The sequence below is a fragment of the Eulemur rufifrons genome, chromosome 16 (assembly GCF_041146395.1).
Source record: "Eulemur rufifrons isolate Redbay chromosome 16, OSU_ERuf_1, whole genome shotgun sequence".
NCBI lineage: Eukaryota > Metazoa > Chordata > Mammalia > Primates > Lemuridae > Eulemur > Eulemur rufifrons.
In genome coordinates this window covers 93,065,943-93,090,523 of record NC_090998.1, presented here as the reverse complement: position 1 = coordinate 93,090,523, position 24,581 = coordinate 93,065,943, and the positions used below count along the sequence as shown (strand labels likewise).

Genomic DNA, 24,581 nt, shown 5'->3' with positions numbered 1-24,581 from the left:
CAAGATGAATCTGGGGGTGGGCTGGACGACATAGTGGGTGGGGGAAGAGCAAGGCCTGGGCCTTTGCTTGGTGGGGGCAGGCACAGAGGGACCCCCACCCCATGACTACCTGCTCCATGCAGCTCACAGCCTTGCACCCCCCCCAAGCTTCCTCCAGCTTCTTGTCATCACTGTCTTAACATCACGTGAACACACTGCACACGGTCGATAAGATGCCTCTCTGGAAAATGTTCTCAGGACACCCCCGTTCCCTCACCCCCCACCCCAGGCTCCCACCTGTGACCACGCTCAGGACTCCTGCTCAGCCAGCCAAGAAGCGTGGGGGTCCGTCGCCTCATTGCACCAACTCTCCGAAGTGGCTGTTGCAGCAGGTTACAATAGCAGCCTCCACGCCAGCCTCACTCTTCTGCTGAGAGCGACCAGAGGTGCATGTGGGAGCAAGACGCTGGGGCTCTGCTGGGAGCAGGCGAGACAGAAATGCCACCTGCTGGTGGACATCGCACGGGTAGACAGCAACACAGCTGGTTTCAGCTTTGGTAGGGGCCCCGCCTTTGCAGTCCTCATGTGCGGGAGCAGTGATTGGGTTTTCTGGTACATTCTCATCACTCCGAAAGCAGCCTCGTTGGCAGTGAAGTTCCCATCGCCCTGGGCCAGGCAAACACTGATAGAACAGTTTTGCTGATTCTACAACTTCCCATATACTGAATTGTATGTTGTGTACTTTTTGTATCTGGTGCAATGTTTTTGATTATGGTTTCTGATTCAGTCGTTTCAATGGGTACATCAACAGCTTGTTTCTTTTAATTGGTGAGTGGTATGAATATAACATTTGTTTATCAGATCTCCTGTTGATAGATATTTTGGTTGATTCCAGTTTGGGGCTGTGATGAATAAAGATGTTATGAACATTTCTGTAAAAGTCTTTTTGTGGACATATGTTTTCAGTTCTCTTGAAGTGGCTGGGATATAGGGTAAACGTATAGTTAACTGTGCAAATACCCCGTCTTTCCCACCGATGATGGATTAAAGTTAGTTGCTCTGCTTCTTGGCCATTACTTGATATGGTCAGTCTTTTTAATCGTAGCCATTTAGTGGCTGTGCAGTGATATCTTGTGGGCTTTTAAAAATTTGAGATATAATTAACATACCATAATATTCACGCTTTTAAAGTGTTCAATTCAGTGGTTTTAAATATATTCACAGAGTTGTGCAATCACCACTTGTATCTAATTTCAGAACATCTTCATCACTCCTTTAGCTATTACCCCCCAAATCCCTCGCCCCAGGAAAAACACTCATCTGCTTTTTGTCTCTCTGAATTTGCCTATTCTTGACATTTCGTGTAAATGGAACCAGACATGTGGCCTCTTGTGTCTGGCTCCTTTCACTTAGCATATTTCCAAGGTCCACCCGTCTGGTGGCATCTATCAGTGCCTCATCTCTTTTCATGGCTGAATAATATTCCATTGTATGGACAGACCACATATTGGTTCCCCATCTGTCAGCTGAAGGGTATTTGGGTTGTTGCCACTTTGTAGCTCTTATGAGTAATGCTGCTCTGAACATTCATGTACAAGTTTTTGTGTGGACATATGTTTTCAATTCTCTTGGGTATTCACCTAGGCACAGAACAGCTGGGTCATATGGTTACTTTGTCCCACTAATTCCAGCCACCTCAGCTTCTAGAGCTCAGCAAGACCAGTATACTCTGCTTGGGGTCCCCTTCCTCTGGCAGGGTATAGTACCTCCAGGAAGACTTCCTGGGTGATTGGCTGGGCACAGTGGCTCAGATCTGTAATTCCAGCACTTTGGGATGCCGAGGCGGGAGGATTGCTTGAGGCCAGGAGTTTGAGATCAGCCTGGGAGACATAGTGAGACCCTGTCTCTGCAAAAAAGAAAAAGAAAAATTAGCTGGGAGTGGTGGCACACACCTGCAGTCCTAGCTACTTGGGGGACTGAGGCAGGAGGATCACAGCTACTCGGGCAGTGGGGGCTGAGGTGGGAGGATCACTGGAGCCCAGGGGTTCGAGGTTATGGTGAGCTATGATTGTGCCACTGTACTCCAGCCTGGGCAATAGAGCACGACCCCATCTCAAAAAAAAATTCCCAGTAATTGTATAGTTCACTGCTCACCTTGTTTTCCTTTTCTCAGAGATCACAGTGCTGTGCTATCTGTTGTCCAATGTCTGAAAACAGTTGTTTCATTTATCTGGTCCAGTTTTCTGTTGTTTAGAGCAGGCAGAGAACTCAGTATTGGTCATGCCATCAAGGCTGGACGCAGATGTCCCTTACACTTTTTAAACAGCTGTTAATATATTTGAGAACTTCACTATCTAAAGTTCTTGGAGATCCACATCTTGATGATTGCTTCTACTAATATTTACTCATGGTGGCTTGTTGCCTTGTGTGTTTTGTACGTTTATATGAACCTGTTTGTGGCTGAGTTTAATTTGGGAGAATCCTGAGGGGTCTAGGGGGGGCCTGCTTTCTTCCAAAGATGATTTGCGTTGGCGTCTACCAGGTACCACGGAGGCAAAACAAATCTGAGAACAGGTCAGTGTAGTTTTTCTGCTGGGGATTCCTCTCACCTCTTTGAATAAATTGGAACCCTGGGGCCATAAGAGTGGGCATATGGGTGCGGATTCTCAAGGACCACCACCGCCATCCTCATCCCCAGCACAACTGTATCCCAGAGCCGCAGGGAACTCGTGGGTTCGTCCTTCCCCTTTCACCGAAGATATAGCCGCCTCCCAAGTCCCAGGTTAACGCAGAAGGCTGTGTTGATGCTTCTCTCTTATGGAGGCTTCTCATTTTTCTCACGACGTTTAAGCCCCAAAGCTCTAAGTTCCTGGTGTCAGCCTTTGCCACCAGGGCACTGCCAGCTTCTGTTTTTTGTTACTGTTCACTGTTCTGGTTTCAGTTCACTGATTCTTCCTGTGTGAATGTGACTTTTCATGGTTTTACTCTTGTGATCTCAGCAATGCATATAAAATACTTATTACAATTTATACAGGATCTAGTTGAGTCACAGTGGACAGACTTCAGGATATTCAATCTGCCATATAGACCATTCCACTGGAAGCAGAAGTCCCCACCTCAGTGACTTTATCTGTGAAAAGGACGATAATCCTGACTTCTGAGGATTGTTGCAAGGAATTGAGATGTGTCTAATGAATGCACTTAGCGGAGTGTGTGGCACAGACAGAGCACGTGTGCTGTATCCATCGTGATGCAGAAGGCGAGGCAGAAGCACTAATTGTACCACAAAGCGCCGTCTGTTCCTTCCACAGACACACATCACTAAGTTAGGTCAGGTGCCCAGACCAAGAGCATCACTTCAGTGTGGGGGGTTCTTTGTCTCGGGCTGGTCCTCTCTTGGTGGGCAGGTGGCCTGAGCAGTGAAGCAGAAGTCAGCGTGACCTGGGTTTGAATCCTCGCTCAGCTTCCTGTATGTTGTGCCTCTAAATCTCTCTCCTTACGTGTAAAAGGATGTAATAAGTAACTGCCTGTTCATCTTGTGGGGTCACTGCAAGGACCTAATGATGTCATGTTGGTAAGTCTTTGTCTACAACGCAGCAGGTAAGTGCCAGAAGTGGTTAAGGGTAGGATTTAGGGAGAAGAGGGTACAGACAAGGAAATTCAGGTCTAGGATCATACCCTCAAGTCACTGAATATCTGATCCTGCAAATTTATTTCGCACATATTCTATACTGTGCAACTATGTAGGCTGAAGAACCATGAAGTTTGAGATGTTACTCAACTAGAACTGACTGAGGAGGCTGGGAGTGACACGGATACCATATGGGAGAATCTCTAAGTTATTTAGCAGAGAGCCAATCCTGAGTCCCCTCCCCCATGATTCTGAACATTAGAACTTGAACCCAGAATAAAGAAGCGTATGCAGTGACTTTTTTTCTTCCTAGTTATTTTATGGCACTATTTTAAATGAATAGACTATTTTTAGAGCAATTTTAGCTTTGCAGAAAAATTGAGAAAGTACAGAGCGTTCCCATACGCTCCCTTCCCACACACACCCGGTTTCCCCACTATCAACGTCTCCTATTAGCGTGCTCCATTTGCTACAATTGGTGAGTCCATAGTTTGCATTAGGGCTCACTCTTGGTGCTGTGCACGCTGTGGGTTTTGACAACGTGTAAAGACAAGGATCCAACATTACAGTGCAAGGCAGCCCAGAGGTTTTAGGGCAGTTTTGCCTTTTCCGGAATGTCATATACTTGGAATCATACTGTATGTAGACTTTTTAGGTTGGTTTTCACTATGCAATATACATTTAAGGTTCTCCCTGTTTTCTTGTGGCTTGATAGCGCTTTTCTTTTTATAACTGATTAACATTCCACTGTCTAGAGGTACTATAGTTCTTCGGTCCCCAACCCCTAGGCTGCGGACTGGTACCAGTCTGCAGCCTGTTAGGGACTGGGCTACAGAGCTCCTCCTCCCTGCCCCCGGCCCAGTGTGCCCATGGAAAAATTGTCTTCTGTGAAACTTGGGTGGGGGAAAAGGGTGCACAGCAGGAGGTGAGCAGCGGGGCAGGTGATCGAGGCTTTGTATTTATAGCCATTCCATTGAGCTCCACTCCCCTGCCCCCCGCCCACTGCCCCGTGGAAAAACTCTTCCACGAAACCAGTCCCTGGTGCCCAAAAGGTTGGGGACCGCTGTGAGCTGTTTATCAGTTCACCTATTGAAGAGTATCTTGTTTGATTCCAAGTTTGGGCAATTATGAATAAAGTCGCTATAGAAATCCATGTGCAGGTTTTTGTGTAGACGTGTCATGTAAATTTAAATGACTTTTGAATACTATTATTTGTAACTTTTCTGCGCTGTTGTTTTAGATGTGTCTTTTGTAAGCAGCATTTAACTAGAATTTTTAAAGCCAGTCTGTAGAGAGAGGGGTGATGAAGCAAATACAGCAAAATATTAATTGTAGGATCTAGACTGTATGGGTATGTACTATACAATCCTTTCCGCTCTTCTATATTTTTGAAATTTTTCATTATAAAATGTAGGGGGGGGAGTTTAAAAACCAAACAAAAATAAAAACCCTTTGGAGTGTGTGTAAAATCGTAGCAGGTCGCTCAAAGGGGAGTAATGATGAAGGCCCCACACCTGGCCTTGGCTCTGTCTTCCAGCTGGGGGTAAATCACTTAGCCTCTTTCATCCTGTTTTCTCCCAGCAGGATGGGGATCACACTCAGCAGTATCGGGGTGTTGCAAGCCCTCCGGGTGGTTCAATAACGGTTCATTTTCCTGCCTGGAGAAGAACCACAGGGAACGGGCTGTGCCGGTGGTCACCAGCAGAGGGTGCACTTAAAGAAGCAAGCATCCAAAGTTTTCAAGCCCAGCCTGCCTTTAGGAGCATTTTTTATAGCGATGTAAAATTCAGAGCTAGAGCAAGCCTTTCCACATTGGGCTATGATTCCAGGCGTATAAACATATTGCTGATGGCTGCAGTGGCCTCCTGGCGTTGTCCCCCTGCTGGCCTATGCCCATGGGCTCCACGTATGATCCCTACCTCCAGCTCCTTGTCAAGGATCTCCTTCTCTAGCTGCATCTCCCATCAGACTTTGAGAGACCCTGGCACAGGGCCTGGCCCAACACCCAGGACTTGAAGACTGCTGAATGTTCCCTGAATGAACTGACATTACTTCCCTTCTCCGCAAAAGCAGGAGGATTAGTGATCTGTATTGGCTGTCAATCATCCCTCACTGGTGTGCTTCCCAAAGCCTGGCTCGCTCAGCCTGGGCACAAATGGGATTATCTTGGGAGGCAATGGAACTGGGTGCCTCTCTGCATGCACTCCTGTTGTGGGTTGAATTGTGTCCCCCCAAAAGTTAAGTTGGAGTCCTAACCCGTAGTATCTCAGAACCTTATTTGGAAATAGTGTCATTGTAGATGTAATTAGTTAACATGAGGTAACTAGGGTGGGCCCTAATTCAGTATGACCGATGTCCTTATAAAAAGGTGAAATTTGGACACAGACATGCACAGATCAGGGTGATGAAGCTATAAGCCAAGGAACACCAGGGACCCTTCACAAACCACGAGGAGCTGGGGGCGAGGCCTGGAGCAGATCCTCCCTCACAGCCTCAGAAGGAACTAACCCTGCTGCCACCTTGATCTCGGACTTCTGGCCTCCAGGACTGTGAGGAACTACAAATGTCTGTTGTTTAAGACACTCAGTTTGTAGTATTCTGTTACAGCAGCCCTGAAAAATGAATCCTCCCCCAACTCCTTTCCCTAAAATGAGTGTTCTTGTCACCGTCACTACGGGAATAGGCAGCTCCTGCTCCGGGAACAAGGGGTGGAAGGCCAGCTGAGAGTCCCACGGCCCCGGACTCTGCCTAGTCCTACTAGATGCAATCAGAGTGGTGAGGTCCCTCATTTTTCTAGCTATAAGGATAAACTCCTGCTCTACAGAGGCGTGATGAAGTGAGTTCAATGAGAGCATCTGCACCAGAGGCCTAGTGAGAGCCCAGCACACAGTAGGTGCTACTAAATCCACCTTCCTGCTCTCCCCTCCATGACTTAACCTCACAATCCATATTTCAGCTGCAGCACACGAGAAGCTCGCCCGCAACCCCATCCCACACCAGCCTGGGGCAGCAGCATTACTTCATTAACTCTGGGTTTGAACCATGTCCCCAGTTTGATCATGTTCAGAGACTTTGCCATTCCGGAAGCCCATGGGGGCCAGGATCCAGAGCAGGCAGTCAAGTCTGTCTTCAAAGTCTGCCTCTCTTTGCAACCCCCAGGTGACCTGAGCCCCCGTGGCTGCTGGGCCCATCTTTCTGAAACATGCACACCTAGCCTGTCTCTGCCTGGCTGATAGCTCTCCCTGAGCTCCCCCTTGCCCCTGGCCTCCTCTTCCAGCCCTGCCTGCTTCTCAAGCTTTGGCCAGAGGCCCCTGCCCTCCACCTGCCTCCCAGGCCCTCTACATGTGGACCACAGCAGATCATGTTCTGGTCACTTCTCTCTTGTATACCCCAGTGCCTTTTCTTATACCTGCCAGCGAGTCCAGCCCCAATTTATCCACCTGGGAAAACCCTACCATTTCTCAGGCTCCAGTTAAACATCACCCAGTGAGCACGGGACGAACCAGAGTTGAGTTTAGATGGAGGGGGAAGGTGAGCTAAGCTGCTTGCATTGGAGTATCTGGCTCTATCTCAGCCAACGATAAAGTGCCAAGAGCTGCCGTCACTGGTTCTGGGTCCATGGCCCCTCAAGAAACCCATGTGGAGAAGGAAGGGGTAACTGGGCAGGACCCAGGCATTCCTGGGCCTTAGTTCTAGAGACCCCCATATTGCTATACTTACTCTCCACTCTCAGTGCAGAATGCCTCCCCTCCCCTCCCGTCTGGCAAATTCCAAGTTACTCAAGGCTGTGGTAGACAGTTGTCCTCTAATATGTATTCTTCTATTTTTTTATACCATTATGGAATGATTACCTTGAATGGTCACATGGTGAGCCAGCTAAGTTTCCCAGCCTCCATTCAACTAGGTGTGGTCACATGACTAAATTCTGGCCTGTAGGATATAAGCAGAGGTGAAATGTACAATTTCTATGTCATGTCCTTAAAGAGAAGTAGCACGCCACCCACCACCCCCTCCTTTTTCCCTCTTCTTCCTGGCCAGAGTGTGGCATGATGGCGGGAGCTGGCACCTTGGACCACAGGATGGGAGCTGTGTGTGGGGAGGGGGAGGGCAGAGCAACAAGCTGGAGGGAGCCTGGGTGACCATATCGGCTTGGACTTTTATGAGAGCAAGAAATAAACTTCCACTTTATCGAAGCCACTGCTGTTTTGGGTCTCTGTTACCATGAGCCATTCCAGTGGAGTGGCTGAGAGCCAGACTCCCTGGGTTCAACCCCAAGCTCTGCCGCTTCCTAGCAGTGTGATCTTGCCAAGTCATTTAATGTGTCTGTAGCTCAGGTTCTTCAACTAGGAAACGTAAGTGGTAAAAACACCCACCACCAGCTGTCGTGAGGATCAAATTAGTTAATTCTACACGAAGTGTTAGGAATGATGCCTTGCACATAGTTAACACATGTAAGCAGTAGCTGTTACAGCAGTTGAACCTCGAGTTTAAGTAAATACACAAGAACACCTCAAATACCATTTCTCTCTAGAATGTTCCTGAACAAGCCCATGTCTGCTCCTTCCCTGTACCCACAGCACCCAGAGCTGCACTTGAGACCTCTGCTGAGCTGAGTTGAACATAAACTAATGTGTCTTCCAGAAACACAAAGGAGAGCTTTGGTAAATGTTTTGTCCACAGTAGACAATTCAAGTTGAAGGGTACTTCTGGACCAAGGAGTATACTTTTTGAAAAAATAAATGTGACTCTTTAAGGTTGCTGTACTTTATACACAAATGCGGGGAATGAGGATGTTTTTTTCATTATCGACTTATTGTATTAAATTGTGTGAAATAATCTCCTGTGGGTTGATTTGTACAGACTTCATTTATGTATTTTTTCCTGATAAAACAAAAGGAGAAAAAAAAGATTAGTAAATATGTGTACTTTGAGAATACTCTACTTTTTTTTTTTTTTTAAAAAAAGCCCACAAACTTTTTATTAGTGTATTATCCCCAAGATACAGAATACATAGCAACTCTAATGAGCTCAAAAAAAAAGATCCACCTCAACTGCTTCTCAGCAGTGAGGGTCATTTGACAATCACACTGCAGTTAGAATAGGGATTGGCACCAGTGAAACTTGGGGATATCGTAAAATTAAATCTCCACAGGTGTGACTGTAAAGATGCTTTGCTCATCCCATTTGATTAGTCAGATCATCTTTTAATGCTCCTTTGAAGCCCCCAGCAGAGGTGAGGACAACAGATGGGCTCACCAGTAATCAGACCTCTGATTGGAGAAGACACCCCTGAGTTCCTTCTGAGTCCAAGCCAAGAGCTTGAGAAATAGAGAAGTAAATACTGTGGTTTTCAGTTGCAAGCTCCCTCATTTATCCACATTTCTTGTAGCTGGAACTCTGAACTACTCTAGGGGTCCTGTCTGTAATCCAGAGACTCAGGCTTATTCTGGGCAGCCCTGGAGCCTCTCCTTCCGAACAGGCTTCCCTGCAGTGGTCTCAGCCCGAAGCCTCCCCCCAGAAGCCTTCCCCTTCCCAACTCCCCCAGGCCAACTGCCCCAGTGACTCAGAGCCCTTCCCTGGGGCTCCCGGTGCTCTCTGTGAGCACACCCCGCTTGTGCAGCAGTGACCTGTGGGTCTGTCAACCCGCGTCTGAACCTACTTGAGGTCCCCGGTGCTCAGGTGAGGACCATCCCAGGAAGGGTGGCGTCTGTTCCCCAACCTTGACCCCACAGCCCCAGCTCCCCCGCCCGGCCGCCCACGAGGCACTCACTGCAAGCACTGCTCCCTGGCCAGGCTGAGGTTGCTGCTGTCCAGAGCCCTGCGCAGGTCTCGCTGCTGGCGCTGCTGCTGCCTCTCAAACAGCAGGGTGGCGCGGGCCCCCTGGATCCGCCGCCGGTCCCAGTCCATGTCTCGCTGGTACTCTTCCTCCTGGAGCCTCTGGAGGGAAGAAAGGTGACTCACTTTTCCCGAGCCAAAGAGCCCCACCTCTCATTTTACAGATGCGGAAACTGAGGCTCAGAGACCAGTGTCATGCAGGAAGCCCTCATTCCATGTGGTCCAGCTGTTCCCCACCCTCAGAGCTGTGGGCCATCCTCTTACTTCTGAAGAGACAGTGGGGGCTCAATTCCAACAGTGGCCCCAGCCCCAGGTACCCATGTGCAGGCCTGAGCCCTGGGTCTTTCCTCCTTGGACCCTCAGGAGGGTTCCCCTGCTTGGTCAGCGGTCAGATCCCAGCTCCACGGGCACTGCGTACTGCTCCACCTGGCTGAACTAGAACTTGCTGATACCACAGCTCCACCCAGTGACAATAAGGTCACAATCCTGAGGGGAGGGGCAGCCTGGCCCCTGAATTTCTGCATTTCAGCTCATTCCTCACTGCCCTCCAGGTGGCTTTATGAAAACCATGGAGCCCTAGAAGAGGAAACTGGACTAGACCAGGGGGAGGGAGTCGTGCCCGCCCCCCCACGCCCCCATGTGGATTACTTTATCAGTGCCCCTTCTCCCTAATGGGCAAAAAGCAGCCAGCTTGGTGGGTCAGGGCGGAAGATAAGTCCCCTCCGCCCCCTTCCTGGGGTTTTGGGGCAGAGCCTGCTCCCACCAGATGAGCAGGGGTAGAGCATCCAGTGGCCCCACAGGCCTGGGTCAGCCCCTACCCAGGACTGAAAGGCAGGCTGGTGCCCAGCTGTGCCACCTGTGAGGCCTGTCACCTGGCTCCTGTTGAACCTCACCGCCCCCACCTGTAAAGTGAGGCTGCTCGCAGAGCCTTGGGTCATCACGCAAGCTGCTTGGTCATGAATACGGAATGACACAGGACACACTCCCACGGACTAAGAGCAAAGCAGACAGCCCAATACTCTCTGCATGACCTCAGTGTTCCAACCTACCTCCACACACAAGAAAAGGAGGTGGGAAGAAAGGACACTGAAGGGCATGGCAGGGCAGTTATTTTTGAGGGGGAGATTTAATGTGTTGTTTTCCCTTTGTGCTTTTGTCTTCTTAATTTCCTACAAAGATTGAAAACTAAACAAAAATGCTGCTTTCAGCACGGATGGCTGACCTTTTGTGCCAGATAGCTTGGGCTGAACTGAGGAGTGAAGGACAGAGCCGCCCCTGTACCCGGATTCCAGTCTCAGCTCTTTCCACCTCGGGCTCCTTCTGGGCCCCACACCCCCCGGTTTCCTCGGCCCGAGCTTCCCTGCACTCTGCTGGCAACGAGGGCTGTTTCCTCTCCCACCCTCTGGCCAGGAGGTGAGCAGGAGGGCGTGCTGTCCCACCTGCTCCTCACGCCCCGGCCCAGGCCACTGCCAGTTTCCCACCTCCTCCCTGTACCCGCCAGTGTGGAAGCTCACGCTGACTGTAGCACCCACTACCCCAACCTGGCAGTCACTGAACATTCTTTGCAGGTTTGAAAACCTCTCCAAATCTTGCCTGCCAGGATTCCCAGTGATTTCGGCACACAGGAGGCCCTCTCCTGTCCCTGGCTCCTCAGCTCTCCCACGTCCTCTCCAAAGACAGAGTCTTGACTTTTCATCTTTTCATCCCCAGCAACCCTCCAGTGGCTCTGGAACCTAAGAATTCCCCTGGGGGCCTGCTAAACCACAGACTGCAGGCCCCACCCAGCCGATGCTGCTGGTCCGGAGATCCCCCCTTTGGGACCATCCACCCTCACCTGTCATCACCAATAATGCCACCCCTCCCTAGTCTCACCCCAAGTGCCACCACTCTGACCTGCCTGTTCCGCTCTCTCTAGGACCCTGATTCCAATGATTTTGCCACCCCTCTGACCCCCCTCTCTTCCTCCCTCCCTGTATCCTCAGCTCAGCATCTATGGCAGGTTGTCCCTGACTGACACCCTCGGCGACCTGAGCCTCTCACTTGGTCAGACATGCCAGGCAAGCCCTGACCTCGATCAATCCCAACTCTCCTTCCAGCTGAGCGTGGCCATGGAACACCATGGTGCCTACTAGGGTCACTTCAAAGTTATGACCATGAGCCCCAGTAGGCCCTTGGCACTGCCTAGCCATCCTGCCCCCTTCCCCTGGGCTGTTCCCATTCCAGCTGAGATGACCATTTAGCACTTGGTTCTCTGTCCTAAATCTCCAGACCTGACCCCACTTAGTTGCAGACCTTGCTTCCTATTTCACCAGGAAACAGGGGCTCCGGAAGAGAAGCTCCACAAGCTCCCACCTGCCACCTCTTCCTGTGACTGTGCTCATGCCTCCCCCGCCCAACCTGTGGCCTCGGATGGTGGCTCTGAGGTCCTGTCCACACCAAACCTTCAGTTAGGCTCCAGTCCCTTGCTCTCCTGCCACCCCAGTGACGTGGCTCCAGCAAGCCTCTCCTCGGCCATCAATTTCCACTGACTGAGAAGTATGCCGTTACTTCTACAGCCAAGCACGAATAAGAGCTTTCCCTTGGCCCCACCTCCCCCAGCAGCTACCCCCCATTTCTCTGCACCCCGTACAGCAGACGCCAAGGAAGTGTCGTCTGCATTTGCCATCTCTTCTTCTTTCCTGCCTGCTCTCTGTCGAGCCCGTCAGACAGGCTATCAGCCCCATCGCTGACAGGGCCCCTGCTGACTGCCCTGGTGCTGGATCCCGTGTTCGGCCTGCAGCCTGGCAGAGGGGTTTGACCCAGGGGTTTCCCTCTCTTTCCTTCCCAAACACTTCCCCTCACTGGGCCTCCAGGACACCACAGCTTGTGTCTGCCCCCTGCTCCGTCTTAGCCCCTTTGCTCTTTATAGATGGGTGGGTGGCGCAGGACTCAGTCCTCAGATCTCTCCACTCTGTCTACACTCACTCTCTGCATGATCTCACTCAGGCTCGCTGCTTTAAATCTTCTCTGTAGGTGACAACCCCCACATTTATGCTTCCGTCCTAGACCTTGTTCTAACCCAGGTTACATCCAGCTGCCTAATGGGCTTACTTGGAGATTGTGGTGGAAAATACTACTTGTCTCCCAGTAGCCATTTTTCCTTCATCTTTAACAAAAGAATCATCGGCACTTCACTGCCTGGAATAAGCACCACATTTCCCAGCTGTCTTTACAGTTGGGGGTAACCATGTGACTAAGTGTTGTCCAGTGAAATGGATGTCTCCTTAGAGTGCTCTCCCCAGTCCTCTTTCCTGGTAGCTGGCACATGCATGTGATGGCTGGCACTCAAGCAGCCAGTGTGCACTAAGAGGTGCAAGCCAGGTGCCAAGGATGGCAGGACATTAGTCAATGATTATAGAGCTGCCAGGCCAGCCCTAGATTTTTTTCTTAAGGATTTAGTCTACATGCAAGAGATGAAGTTGTATAATATTTTGTTTAAGATGCTGTTATTTGTGGTTTTGTACCATGTTCAGGCAAACTTAATCCTAACAGATACAGATATCTAACGGACATTGCACACTTAGCATATCTAAAATTGTACTGTGCTTACATCCCCTACCAACTTGCCACTATCTGCCCCATCTCTGTGAATGCCAATCCTATCCTTATAGTTGCTCATACCAAAAGGCCTGGAGTCATCCTTCCCTCTTTTGTTTCTTTCATACACCACACCCGACCCTTTAACCAATCCTGTCTGCTCTACTTTCAAAATAGATCCAGAATCTGATCACTCCTCAGCACCCTGCTGCCCGCACTGTGGCCCCAGCCAGCAGTCCCTTAACTCAACCACTACAACAGGCCCCAGAGATCTCTCTCCCTCCCGCCTTCCCCCACCCCCCAGAGTCTACCCTTGACACAGTGGGATCCTGTTAAATCTAAGTCAGACCTCATCATTTCTCTGTCCCAAGCCCTCCTGAGTTCCCATCTCAGTCACAGAAAAACCAAGGCCTTCCCCAGGGCCCTGCCAGGACCTGCCCCTGAACCTCCCTTGGCTCCTGCCTTCCCCTCCCTCTGCTCCAGCCCAGGCCCTTCTCTGAAAAGGCACGCATGGCCCTGCCTCAAGGCCTTTGCCCTGGCAGTTCACCCATCTGGTCTGGTCATCCTTCCCCCAGACATCTGCACGGCTGGCTCCCTCCCCTCTTCAGGTCTTTGCTTCAAGCTCACCTCTCAGCTCCCGACCACCCTCCTCATGCCCAGCACTCTCCATTCCCTTTACCCAGTCTTCCAGCCCTTCTTACTCAGCACCCCTCACCCGAGGCCACATCCTAGCATATGTGATTATTAATATCTGGCTCTTGACATCTGCCCCCCACTAGAATGAAAACTCCTTGAGGGCCGCTCCTAGGGCAGAGTGCAACAGCTGCTGTAACTAGATCTGTGCCTGGAAGGCAGGGGCAGCACAGAGGCCCGGTCTCTGGGCTCTGTTAGGAGGGGCGGGACACGCACCAGCTTCTCCTGGACTTGCTGTTTCTGAACCAGGCGGATCTGCTCAAGCTGCTCCTGGGTCATTCCCTTCCAGCGGTCAGGGACCACACGGTGGGGCCCAAAGGAGCTGGCTGCCTGCTGTGGGTTCTCGGAGAGCAGGTCCCCATGCAGGAGGCTGGAGATCTCAGCCAGGTTGTCCTCCTGTTCTTGCTTTTTTTCTTGGTTTTTCCTTTCCGCTGACTCCATGGCCTAAGCAGGGGAACACATTAAGGAAGATACTCTGAGTGACTCCAGGGGATTCTGGAGAAAATCTGCAGCTAATTTCACTGGGGCCCTTGGGGGAAGGATGTGCTAAAGGCAGCCGGAGTCTGGGAGTGAGGTTAGACTTGTCAAGCACGGATGTAGGAGTATTCTTGGACCCCTGGCTGCCTGAGCACTGCTGGGTGGGGGGCCAGGCTGAGGGCATCACCACCTGTTGGGTGTGTGCATAAGAGCCCGGGTCTTTGTCCCAACGTGCCAAAGCAGGGAGCTGCCTCCCTGGGCTAATGACTCTGGGTGTCTTGTTTTGCCCTTTGGTCCTTGCCATCGCTGGCAGTTTGCCCTCCTCATTCCTCTCCCTGCAGTTTGAAAAGCAACGTTCTCTAGTCTCCAGTCCAGCCTCTCCAGGATTTTTGATTGCATACCCTCATTAGTAGAACATTTTTGAGCTTGTGCCTCCAATATATATAGTTCACAATGTGGTACTACTATACTATATATAGAACACGTGCTTTACCAATTACACACAAACACAGCAATCAAAAGTGATGAGGCTAAAAATAAATGTGCTGCAAAGTTCTAATGTTTTCTTCTGTGGATCATCTTGCACAGCCAGCCTTCTTTGGAGATTACAGTTCTAGGTGACAAGCTAATCTGATAAACGAATCCAGGCCAAGCCCCTGCCCATCCAGGAAATATAGTTGCATTTGAAAACAAAACCTTGAGGGGTGGGGTATAATTTCCAAAAGGAATAGAGAACTTAAAACAAATTTAGCATCAGGTTGGAGGGGAGGAGACTGTGTTGGAGGAAGTGGGCCAGAGTTTAGAGAGCAGGAGGCAGCTGTCAGGGGACACCAAAGTCTGAGCTAAGCATCATCATCAACATCATCATCACTACTCCCATTAATGGGTGGCTGTGTACCTCTTCGTGGCAAAGAGGAGCTCTGAGTGGTGGTAAAGAACTACAACCAGTGTCAGGCATCAGAGCAGTGCTGGGGGTACCAGTCTAGGCAGATGTTACTGTCCTCATGTTAAAGAAGAAACTGAGGTTTAGAAAGGTGAAGTGACCTCCCCAGCTTGCATGGCTCCTGGATTCAGAACTAAGGATGGGGACTGAGTGTTATCATCTCGTAACTGGGCTCAGCAGCTCTTGTTGGGCTCTGTCAGGGTTGGTGGTGTGACCGAGTGAGCAGGCTGAGACTGGGATCCCAGGGAGGCCAGGGAGCCCCAGGACACTGCCGTGTGCTCGTCCTCCCCTCCAGACACTGAGCTGGGGGTACATATACCTGGTTCTTGTTGAACTCTTTCACAGCTGCACAAACTGCCTTTTTGGTGGCACTTTCCAGCTGCTGTAGGTGTCTGGCTGTTTCATCAAACTGCAGCCTTGTCTCTGTGTAGAGGTCCTCTGAAAGGAGGCAAGATGCAATCAGACCGACTTGCCCACCAGGAGCGCCTTCCCAGGCGTGCAGAGCACCCTGCGGTGTGGTTGCTCTGCCTTCACCTCTCACCACGTCCTCAGCCAGGAGAACAAGGGCAGGAACGACGGCTATAGGACCTGCCTCCCAGGCTACAGGGAGCCCTGGATGCGCAGATTCAAGCTCCTAGACAGGTGCTTGGCACTCAATGAGTGCTAGCGATCAGTACTGTGGGTTGGTGATGTCTGTTGTGGTCCCAGGATGGGCTGAGGTGCGCTCCTTGCTATCCCTGTTCTGTCAGGAGGCAGCTACAGCCTTATAGTGGGCAAGGAATGGGGAAGCCCAGAAAAAGGAGGTGTAGAAACCAGACAGACCTCCATGGAAGAAGGGATGCCAGGTAACAGATATTTGTAGTGTGGCAATAGGACTTTGCCAGGCCAATAGGGGAAGGCAGAGGAGGAGGAGGAGGCGGCGGCGGCGGCGGCGGCGGCGGCGGCGTCAAAGTGGAAGGTCCAAACAGCAAAATGTAAAGATTTGGAGTCAAACAGAGCTGGTTCACATCTCCAGCCCAGACATGTCCTAGCGCTGTTAACCTCAACTGTTAACCTCTCTGAGCCTCCATGTCCTTATGGAGGCAGGACAACACCTGCTTGGCAGGGTTGTTACATTTTTTTAAAAAGGCATTGATCAGAAATTTCTTTTTTTTTTTTTTTTTTTTTTTGAGACAGAGTCTCACTCTGTTGCCCAGGCTAGAGTGAGTGCCCTGGCGTTAGCCTAGCTCACAGCAACCTCAAACTCCTGGGCTCAAGCGATCCTACTGCCTCAGCCTCCCGAGTAGCTGGGACTACAGGCATGCACCACCATGCCCGGCTAATTTTTTTCTATATATATTTTTAGTTGTCCATATAATTTCTTTTTCTATTTTTAGTAGAGATGGGGTCTCGCTCTTGCTCAGGCTGGTCTCGAACTCCTGAGCTCAAACGATCCGCCCACCTCGGCCTCCCAGAGTGCTAGGATTACAGGCGTGAGCCACCGCGCCCGGCCCAGAAATTTCTTCATTCCCAGAGAAAGAAGAGCTACGGGGAAAAAAAATGAAAGAAAAAAAATAAAGAAGAAAAAAAAAAAGGGAAAACAAAAAGGGGGGGGAGAAAAAAGGAAGTTTCTTTATTGGTATTTGTGCCCTGTGGGTCTCCTCATTACCTCCAAAAACAAAGACCAAACTCCTTAGCCTAGAATTTCTGGCCTCTGTGCGCCATGAGCCTCACCTCTCATCCTTCATTTGTTCATTCATTCATTCAACAAACAGCCATTAAGAGCCTGGCATGAGCCACCCACTTTGCTGGGAACGCAGTACATAACGGTGAATAAAACATAAAAGGTTTTTTGTGCCTTCCTGGAACTTGCTGTCTAGATGAGATAACAGGAAACACATGAACCCCAAAATAAATGTGTTAATCCAAACTGTGATAGTGCCATAGAAGAAAGGATGGGAGACTGAGAGAGAAAATGCTGGGGACACCTGACTTAGGTAGTTGAGGGGAAGAGCAGGATGTTACTGCACTTGCACTGACTTTGACATGTGTATCAGCCACTAAGAGCAATTAGATGGATTTGTGAGTCTGGATTCAGGGAAGAGGCCAGGCTGGACATATACACTTGGGAAATGATGGCCTGTAGGTGGTATTTAAAGCCTGAGACTAGATGAGATCACCCAGGGATGAGTTTAACTGAGAGAGGAGAGCCCAGAGAGCACTGGTACACAACATCTAGAAGTTCAGAAGATGGGGAGAAACCAACAAAGGACTGGGCAGGAAGAGAACCAGCACGAGAGTGATGTCCTGGAAGACAAATCACATGAGTATTTCAAGGAGGAGGAGGTGATCAACTGTCTCATGTTGCTGATAGGTCCGGATGGAGATCAAAAACTGACCTTGGATTGGGCACATTGGAGGGGACTGGGGAGGTTGGCCAGGGCAGTTCCAGTGGAGGGAGGAAGGCAAAAGCCTGGTAGGGGTGGTTCAGAGAGAATGGGAGATGATGATTTGGGGAGATGTCACTCATGGAGAGTAGAGTGAGAGAAGAGGAGTCTGGGAGGAGGATGAGCTGATCAAGGAGACTGCAAATTAGCAAGCAGAGAGGAGGGGCTCAAGGGGACAGAGTGCCTTGCTCTGTCCCAGCTCCCTGTTTTGTCATCGCAGCTAATCATCATCCTGTCACTCGCTGATATGCCCCCTGAGAACAGGGATGCTGTGGTCTTTACTGCTGTGTCTTCCTGGCACAGGAAGTGGCCAGGAGGCTCAAATGGTGCTGAGAGTATGTGCGGGAAGAACTGGTAGAGCAGAATACCAACGGCTTTAGTGAAAGTAGGGTTGATTGGGTCTTCTGCAGGTCCCTCGCAGAGAGAGGCCGCTTCATGCCTCAGAGCCTTTGCCCAAGAGGTTCCCTGGGGAGTCCTGGTGAGGACGTGTGACCACCATGCCTGTGACTACGCCCCCAGAGTACCCTGTAGGAACTTCTCCCACAGCACGCAGGAGAGTCGGAGGGGCCTACATATTTCCCTTTTATCTTCCCAGCAGACTGTGCACACACTGAGGGCAGGGACCCATTCGTAGTTACCTCTGTGCTCCAGCACCCAGCTCGGGCCCTGACACAGACACCTGCTCAGAAAGTGTTTCCTGCATGACTGACATGGGATTGGAGGTGTTTCCCTCTTCGGGTGCAGGCTCTGACTTCTTTCCCCATATGACCAAAGCAGCATCTGGCTAGGCACATTACTAGGACTTAAAAACAAACCTACAAAAATTAGAGGTTGGTTTGCTGAAGAGAACACTGAGACCAATTTGACTCTGTTTCATTACCTGCACATTTTTGGACAGCACGGGCATTCCTCCATTCCCTTTGCTGTTGAAAGGACCACTCTCTGTTTTGCTCCTCTTGGAATTTCTTCCTCTCATAGAAGTTTAAATCTTCCCCCATGAATTTCTGCATTCCTGATACTGTATTCCGAATATCATTATCTGACTGTCGGGCTGGAATATCTTTCTTAAGGGCCAGGGGGTCAGACAGATCAAATTCACGGCGAGTTTCTGGCTTCTGAAAGCTCTGTCGGAAATCATTGATAGCTCTACAGAGATTTTTCTTATCTTTCCTTTCCCGGTCTTCTAACATGACCATGATTTTGTCATTATGCCTCATTTCGGCAGCTGGAAGAGACATAAGCTTAAGATTCAGACAAAAAAATAAACTTGAATCCACTTTAAAAACTAATTTTTAGTAATTGTAGGAGTAATACAAATCTCCAGAAAAGTCACACAACCATTAAAGGGTCAGTATCCAGAATATACAAAGAGTGCCTACAAATTCATTAAAAAAACCCAACCAAAAAATGGGCAAAGGATAGGAGTAGGCAAATCACTATAAACAAAACTGAATGATCAATAACTTGTGAAAGGGTGATCAACCTTACAAGATGGGAAACATTCAATGAATTTGAGGCAAAATATTTACAATGCTAACAATAGCACATACTAGTAAGGATGTGGGGAAACAAGATCTCTCACTTACTGCTTGTGGGAACGTAACTAGGTACACTTACAACAAAGCAATTTGGAAATGTCCCATAAAACTGAAAACATGCCTACCTGTGACCCACCAGCTTCACCTGTAGGTCACTCTCACATGTATGCTAGGGACATAATGCATGGACAGTCATCTTGGCAGTGTTTGCAATGATAAAAAAAACTGGGAAAAAAATCTAAACCACCATCATTAAGGGAATGGGTAAAGAAATTATGGTTAATTCATATAGCAAAATGCCATAAAACAATTAAAATGAATATTCTCTATATGTAGATCACTGATTAATTTCAAAAATAAAACTGAATGAAAAATGTATGTTGCAAAAGGATCTATTCAATAAGATACCAGTCTTTTTGTTGTGACAAGGGGTCCGTTCATTGTCTGTGGTGAATGTAACTTGCTCTCGCTCTGTAAACCTGTCTTTCTCTCCTCAGTGAACCTTGTTTCGTACTTACTTTGCTTTTGGTGTCTGTCATTCTTCAGCCAACAGCCCACCAAGAACGGAGAACAGACAAGATTACTGACCCCTAGCCCTGACACTGTAACTTCCGTGACTCTTTTCCATAAAGTTTGTTTGCTTCCAAACCTTCTGGCCTTCCTTATCAGTCTTCTTCCATTTCTTAAATATTGGAGAGCCCCACTGTTTCTCCCTGAACTTTCTGTGTTTTTTTTTTTTGTTTTTTTTTTTTTGAGACAGAGTCTCACTCTGTTGCCTGGGCTAGAGTACCATGGCGTCAGCCCAGCTCACAGCAACCTCAAACTCCTGGGCTCAAGCAATCCTACTGCCTCAGCCTCCCATGTAGCTGGGACTACAGGCATGCGCCACCATGCCTGGTTAATTTTTTCTATATATTTTTAGTTGTCCAGTTAATTTTTTTCTATTTTTAGTAGAGATGGGGTCTCATTCTTGCTCAGGCTGGTCTTGAACTCCTGACCTTGAGCAATCCTCCCGCCTCAGCCTCCCAGAGTGCTAGGATTACAGGCGGCGTGAGCCCATGCGCCCGGCCTGAACTTTCTCTTTTCACACTTATTCTTAGCCTTTTTTTGGCATCATGGAACTCCTGGAGAATGTGATAAAATTCAGGAATCTTCTGAGGGGAGGGCATGTTGCATATAATTTTAGGATTACATGGACATCCTGAAGTAACTGGTAGACCCCCCCTGGGGGTCCTTACTCCTCAGGTTAAGAACCACTTTTCCATGGCTTTAACTACCATATATGGTGCTTGATGACTTTCAAATCTTTTCTGTTTAGCCTGGATCTCTCTCTTGATCTCCAGACCCACATATCCAACTGCTTACTGTATCACTTCACCTGAATGTCAAACATGAACCTCAAACTCATCATGTCCCAACTGAGCTCATCTCTCCCCCTCCTCCCAATAGTCTCGCATCCTATGGTTTCCATTTTGGTGAGTGACATGATCATCCAACTAATTGCCCAAGTTATAAAGAAATAAAGGCATCAATCCAGACCAAGAAAAAAAAGAAGGATCTATTCAATAGAATACCATTTATGCAAGTTTTAAAAACACACAAAAATAGTTTATATTGTTATGGATACATATGTAAATAGTATAAGTATAAAATGTTTGGGAACGATAAATACTCCTGAGGAGGAAGGAAAAGAAAAACTACGAGGTAAGGGAGAGCTTTAGCTATACATATAACACAATTCTCAAAAAGCACTATTAAGGTATCTGAATCCAGTTTGGCAACATGTTAACATCTATAATAGTCTGGTGATAGGTACATTATGTGTCTGTCACATTGCTTCTGTAAGTTTGAATTACTTTATAACTAAAAATAATAAAGGTAAAAATTTTGGAAAATACAGAACAGTACAAAGGAGAAAATAAACTTCACTCATAATTCTATCACTCCAATATCACCACTGCTAACATTTTGATGTATTTCCTTTCTTCTTCTAAGCATATTTTAAAAACTTAATTGATAGCCTATTATATTTATAATTTTGTATACTGCTTTTTTTCTATTTTAAAAATCTTTATGGTGCTTTAAAAAACTGAAATTGACAGTTATTGAAATTGTTGGACATGATAGGGGAAATAAATTCTATCTTGAAAGTTTGATATAAGACCTAGAATACCATTATTTGAATCATGTCTATCTCTTCAAGGGTGTGAGCTTGGGCATGACTGTCATCAGTGTAAACAGCTGTCCTCCAAGAAGGCCTTGAACTTTTTGGGGGGGGGGGGCGGGAGAGAGTGTGTGTGTGTTTAAGGTTTTTCCTACCCAGTTTTTTAAGAAAATAGAGAAAAACATACATGTATCCTAAAAATATATTTCCAGCCATCTACATTAGACTTCACTACCTGTTTTTCTTTTAAGAGAAAAAGAATTAGCGCATTAAGTTAATCGAGCACAAGAAACTTTAAAAGGAGGAAGAGCATGAAAATGACCATTTTTTACATAAAGACTGGAGTCTAAAGGCACACAGCCCTATATGAACAGATAAGCATTCAGGAAATGCTCACCAAAGGTTTCATGTCTAGCTTTTTCAGTTGCTTCTTTTATCTTCTGGTCACGAACCTGAAGATTCCAGGCTTCTACGTCTCCCTGGGAATGTAACATCAGGGGAGAAGGGTTAGAGCCAGATAATTTTGTTCAGTAGATAACAATCCTACTTATCTTTTTGGACTTGCTCCACTGTAAAAGGGTTGTCTTAGGTACATATCAATCAGGACTTTCATATTTGGATGCTTTTGTTTATACTCTTTGGCTCTCAACTTTACCCTGCCTTTCCTCCCCCTTTCTCTTAGTTAACAAATACTCATCCTCAAAATATTCCTTAGGCATCGCCTCCTCTGGGAAGCCTTCTCTGATTCTCCCCCCAGCCCTCAGCCCCAGTCTGTGCTCACGTGGCACCCCAATGCTCCCCTCACTCACAGCACTGATTCCACTGCATTTTAATACGATTTTAATATACTGTGCATTTTAATCTAACTTTAATATTTTAATGTCTGCCTCCTCCACTGGGACATGAGCTCTGTAAGGTCAGGGACCGCCTTATTTCTCATCTCGACCTGGCTCAGGCTTGGCACAAAATAGCAATTCCACCGGCACCCGTCAAATGAATGAACAGGAAGGAACTCCTGGTAATGCAGAAAACCTGGTTCAGAGGGAGGAGAACCACAATCTAATCTCTGCTTCACCACTAACTCCAGACAAGCTGCCCTCCTCTCTGGGCCCCCACGTGCCCATCTGTCAAGCGAGAGGGGACCTTGTTTGCCCTGTTAAGGTCTCTCCCACCTTGGGCAAAGTCAATACGTCGAACTGTTCCTTCCCCGACCCCCATGCCCTCACCCTGGGGAGCTCGCAGCTGTGCCTGGGTCAAAAGGTTCATTCCATGGGGGCGGGGGTAAGAGAAGAAAAAAATTAAAAAAAAAAAAAAAAGTTTCATTCCACAAGTTCGCCTCCTCTCTCCCCGCCGCCCGCCTCCGCCCCTCCACACTCGCTCCCCGCCGCTTCCCTTTCGGACCCTGGGCCTCACCCCAAGGATCCGGTTCCTGGCGTTGAAGACCCGCTCCTGCCTGCACAGCTCCATGTGTCTCCTCTTGGCCAGGCTAGTGGACCGCTTCAGGTCCTTGGGCAGCGCCACCTCCATGGCTCTGGGAACCGACGGGAAACTCTACGCGGTTCTCAGAACATGCAAGATAAGAAGAAAAGACAACAAAAAGAAAGCAGGCTGTATCCCAGAAGAGGTTGGCTCCCTGGGAGGTTGGGCGGCTGGGACAGGCGTCCGCACCGCGGCTTTCAGTCGGGCTTTCTCGGCGCTGCCACCGCTGCAGAGATCCCGGCACCTCGGAAACGCCAACAACTCCGGTTGCCAAGGAACCGCGCCGCGCTCGCCGCGGGCTCGCTCTCGTCTCGCGAGACTTGGCGAGGCCCTTCCCGCGCTTTTTCTCGCCGGCGTGTGAGGACGCCGCTGAGGCGCCGAGGGCGCAGCCATGGGCCGCTTGGAGCTGCTGTTTGTGGAGAACTTCAAGTCGTGGCGGGGCCGCCAGGTCATCGGCCCCTTCAGGAGGTTCACCTGCATCATCGGCCCCAACGGTTCTGGTAACTGGGCACCTCGGGGCGGGACCGGAAAGCCTCCACCCGCCGCGCGGGGCGGCCGGCGGCATTTTGCCTGAGGGGACGTGAGGGGGACCACGCGGCCTGGACTGCGGGCGGCTGCTGCGGGTGCCAGCCCGGCTTTCTGCTGTCCCGGGCCTGGACCCTGGCCCTCGCCCCGCACCCCGCGTCGGACCCAGCCCTCCCCCCGCCCCACCTGAGCCTTGGGCCTCGCCCCGCACCCCACGTCGGAGGCCCCGGCCGTCGTCCCTCACGCCAGGTCGGACCCGGCCCTCGCCCCTGCCCCTGGGTCCCCACCGTCGTCCTCCACCCGGGCCTGGACCCGGCCTCGCCCCCACCCCTGCGTCCCCACCGTCGTCCTCCACCCGGGCCTCGCCCCCGCCCCCACCCCTGGGTCCCCACCGTCGTCCTCCACCCGGGCCTGGACCCGGCCTCGCCCTGCCCCTGGGTCCCCACCGTCGTCCTCCACCCGGGCCTGGACCCGGCCTCGCCCCTGCCCCTGGGTCCCCCCCGTCGTCCTCCACCCGGGCCTCGCCCCCGCCCCCACCCCTGGGTCCCCACCGTCGTCCTCCACCCGGGCCTTCTGTCCCGGGCCTGGCCCTGGCCCTCGCCCCGCACCCCACCTCCCCAGCCCGAGCCTCCACCCCGCACCCCAGCTTCTGCCCCGGGCCCTCTCCTCCTTGCCCTCGCTCCTCCTGCTCCGGGGGCTTCTTCTGTTGCTCTGAGCCCTCGTCACTCCTCTCTGTCCCCTCCACTTCTCAACATTCGCGGCGGTCATTGGTTCTAAGGAGCCTGGACAGCCATTTGGATCCGGGGAAGCGTTGACCCAGGAATATGGTGAAAATGGCCCTGTTTGTTGAGCTTTTACCGAATTCCTGGCACCGCTGTTTTTGTTTAACCCTAATGGACGCCCCCCCGCCCCCGCCATTTTAAGGTCGAGGAAACTGAGGTCCAGAGAGGCAGGTGACTTGCCGAGGTCGCCCAATGCGCGCAGAGCCTGGACTCCGGCCCCGCAGGCCCCTCCACGCCGGGTGGCGCCGCCCGAGGGGGAGCAGGGCCCGGAGTGACGGTCCCTCCCGGCCTCTTTTGGGTCTCTCGGCTCAGATGTCCTCCTCAGTTCAGAACCCAGAGTCGGGGCGAACGTTACCTGCTGCCTCAGTAAACTACCCTATTGGACGGATGAGAATAGAACAGTTAGATACATGCTGTTCTGGCGCGGCAAATCTGGAATATGTTTATTGTGATGTGACATTTTTGTTGCCTTATAAAAGTAGCTGCCGTTTCGTATTTTCTTTTGCATTTAGTACGTGTAAAAGAACACCTGA

General features: G+C 49.9%; 2 protein-coding genes across 3 annotated transcripts in view; one reads left to right on the top strand and one right to left on the bottom strand.

The window, feature by feature from the left end:
- Positions 1-8,263: 8,263 nt before the first annotated feature.
- On the bottom strand, positions 8,264-22,789 carry RIBC2 (RIB43A domain with coiled-coils 2). The gene is made up of 7 exons (XM_069491310.1): positions 22,676-22,789; positions 21,660-21,741; positions 18,441-18,785; positions 15,454-15,572; positions 13,931-14,158; positions 9,381-9,547; positions 8,264-8,491 (listed from the first exon to the last, which is right to left on the bottom strand). The coding sequence occupies exons 1-7, from the start codon at positions 22,787-22,789 to the stop codon at positions 8,413-8,415; spliced, it is 1,134 nt and encodes a 377-aa protein (XP_069347411.1). The 3' UTR covers positions 8,264-8,412.
- Positions 22,790-23,132: 343 nt separating this feature from the next.
- SMC1B (structural maintenance of chromosomes 1B) overlaps positions 23,133-24,581 on the top strand; it is a 78,037-nt gene continuing 76,588 nt past the window's right edge. For both annotated transcript variants that reach the window (XM_069490792.1, XM_069490791.1), the window contains exon 1: positions 23,133-23,241. In XM_069490792.1, coding sequence (XP_069346893.1) covers positions 23,133-23,241 — 109 coding nt within the window. The remainder of the gene's footprint in view (positions 23,242-24,581) is intronic.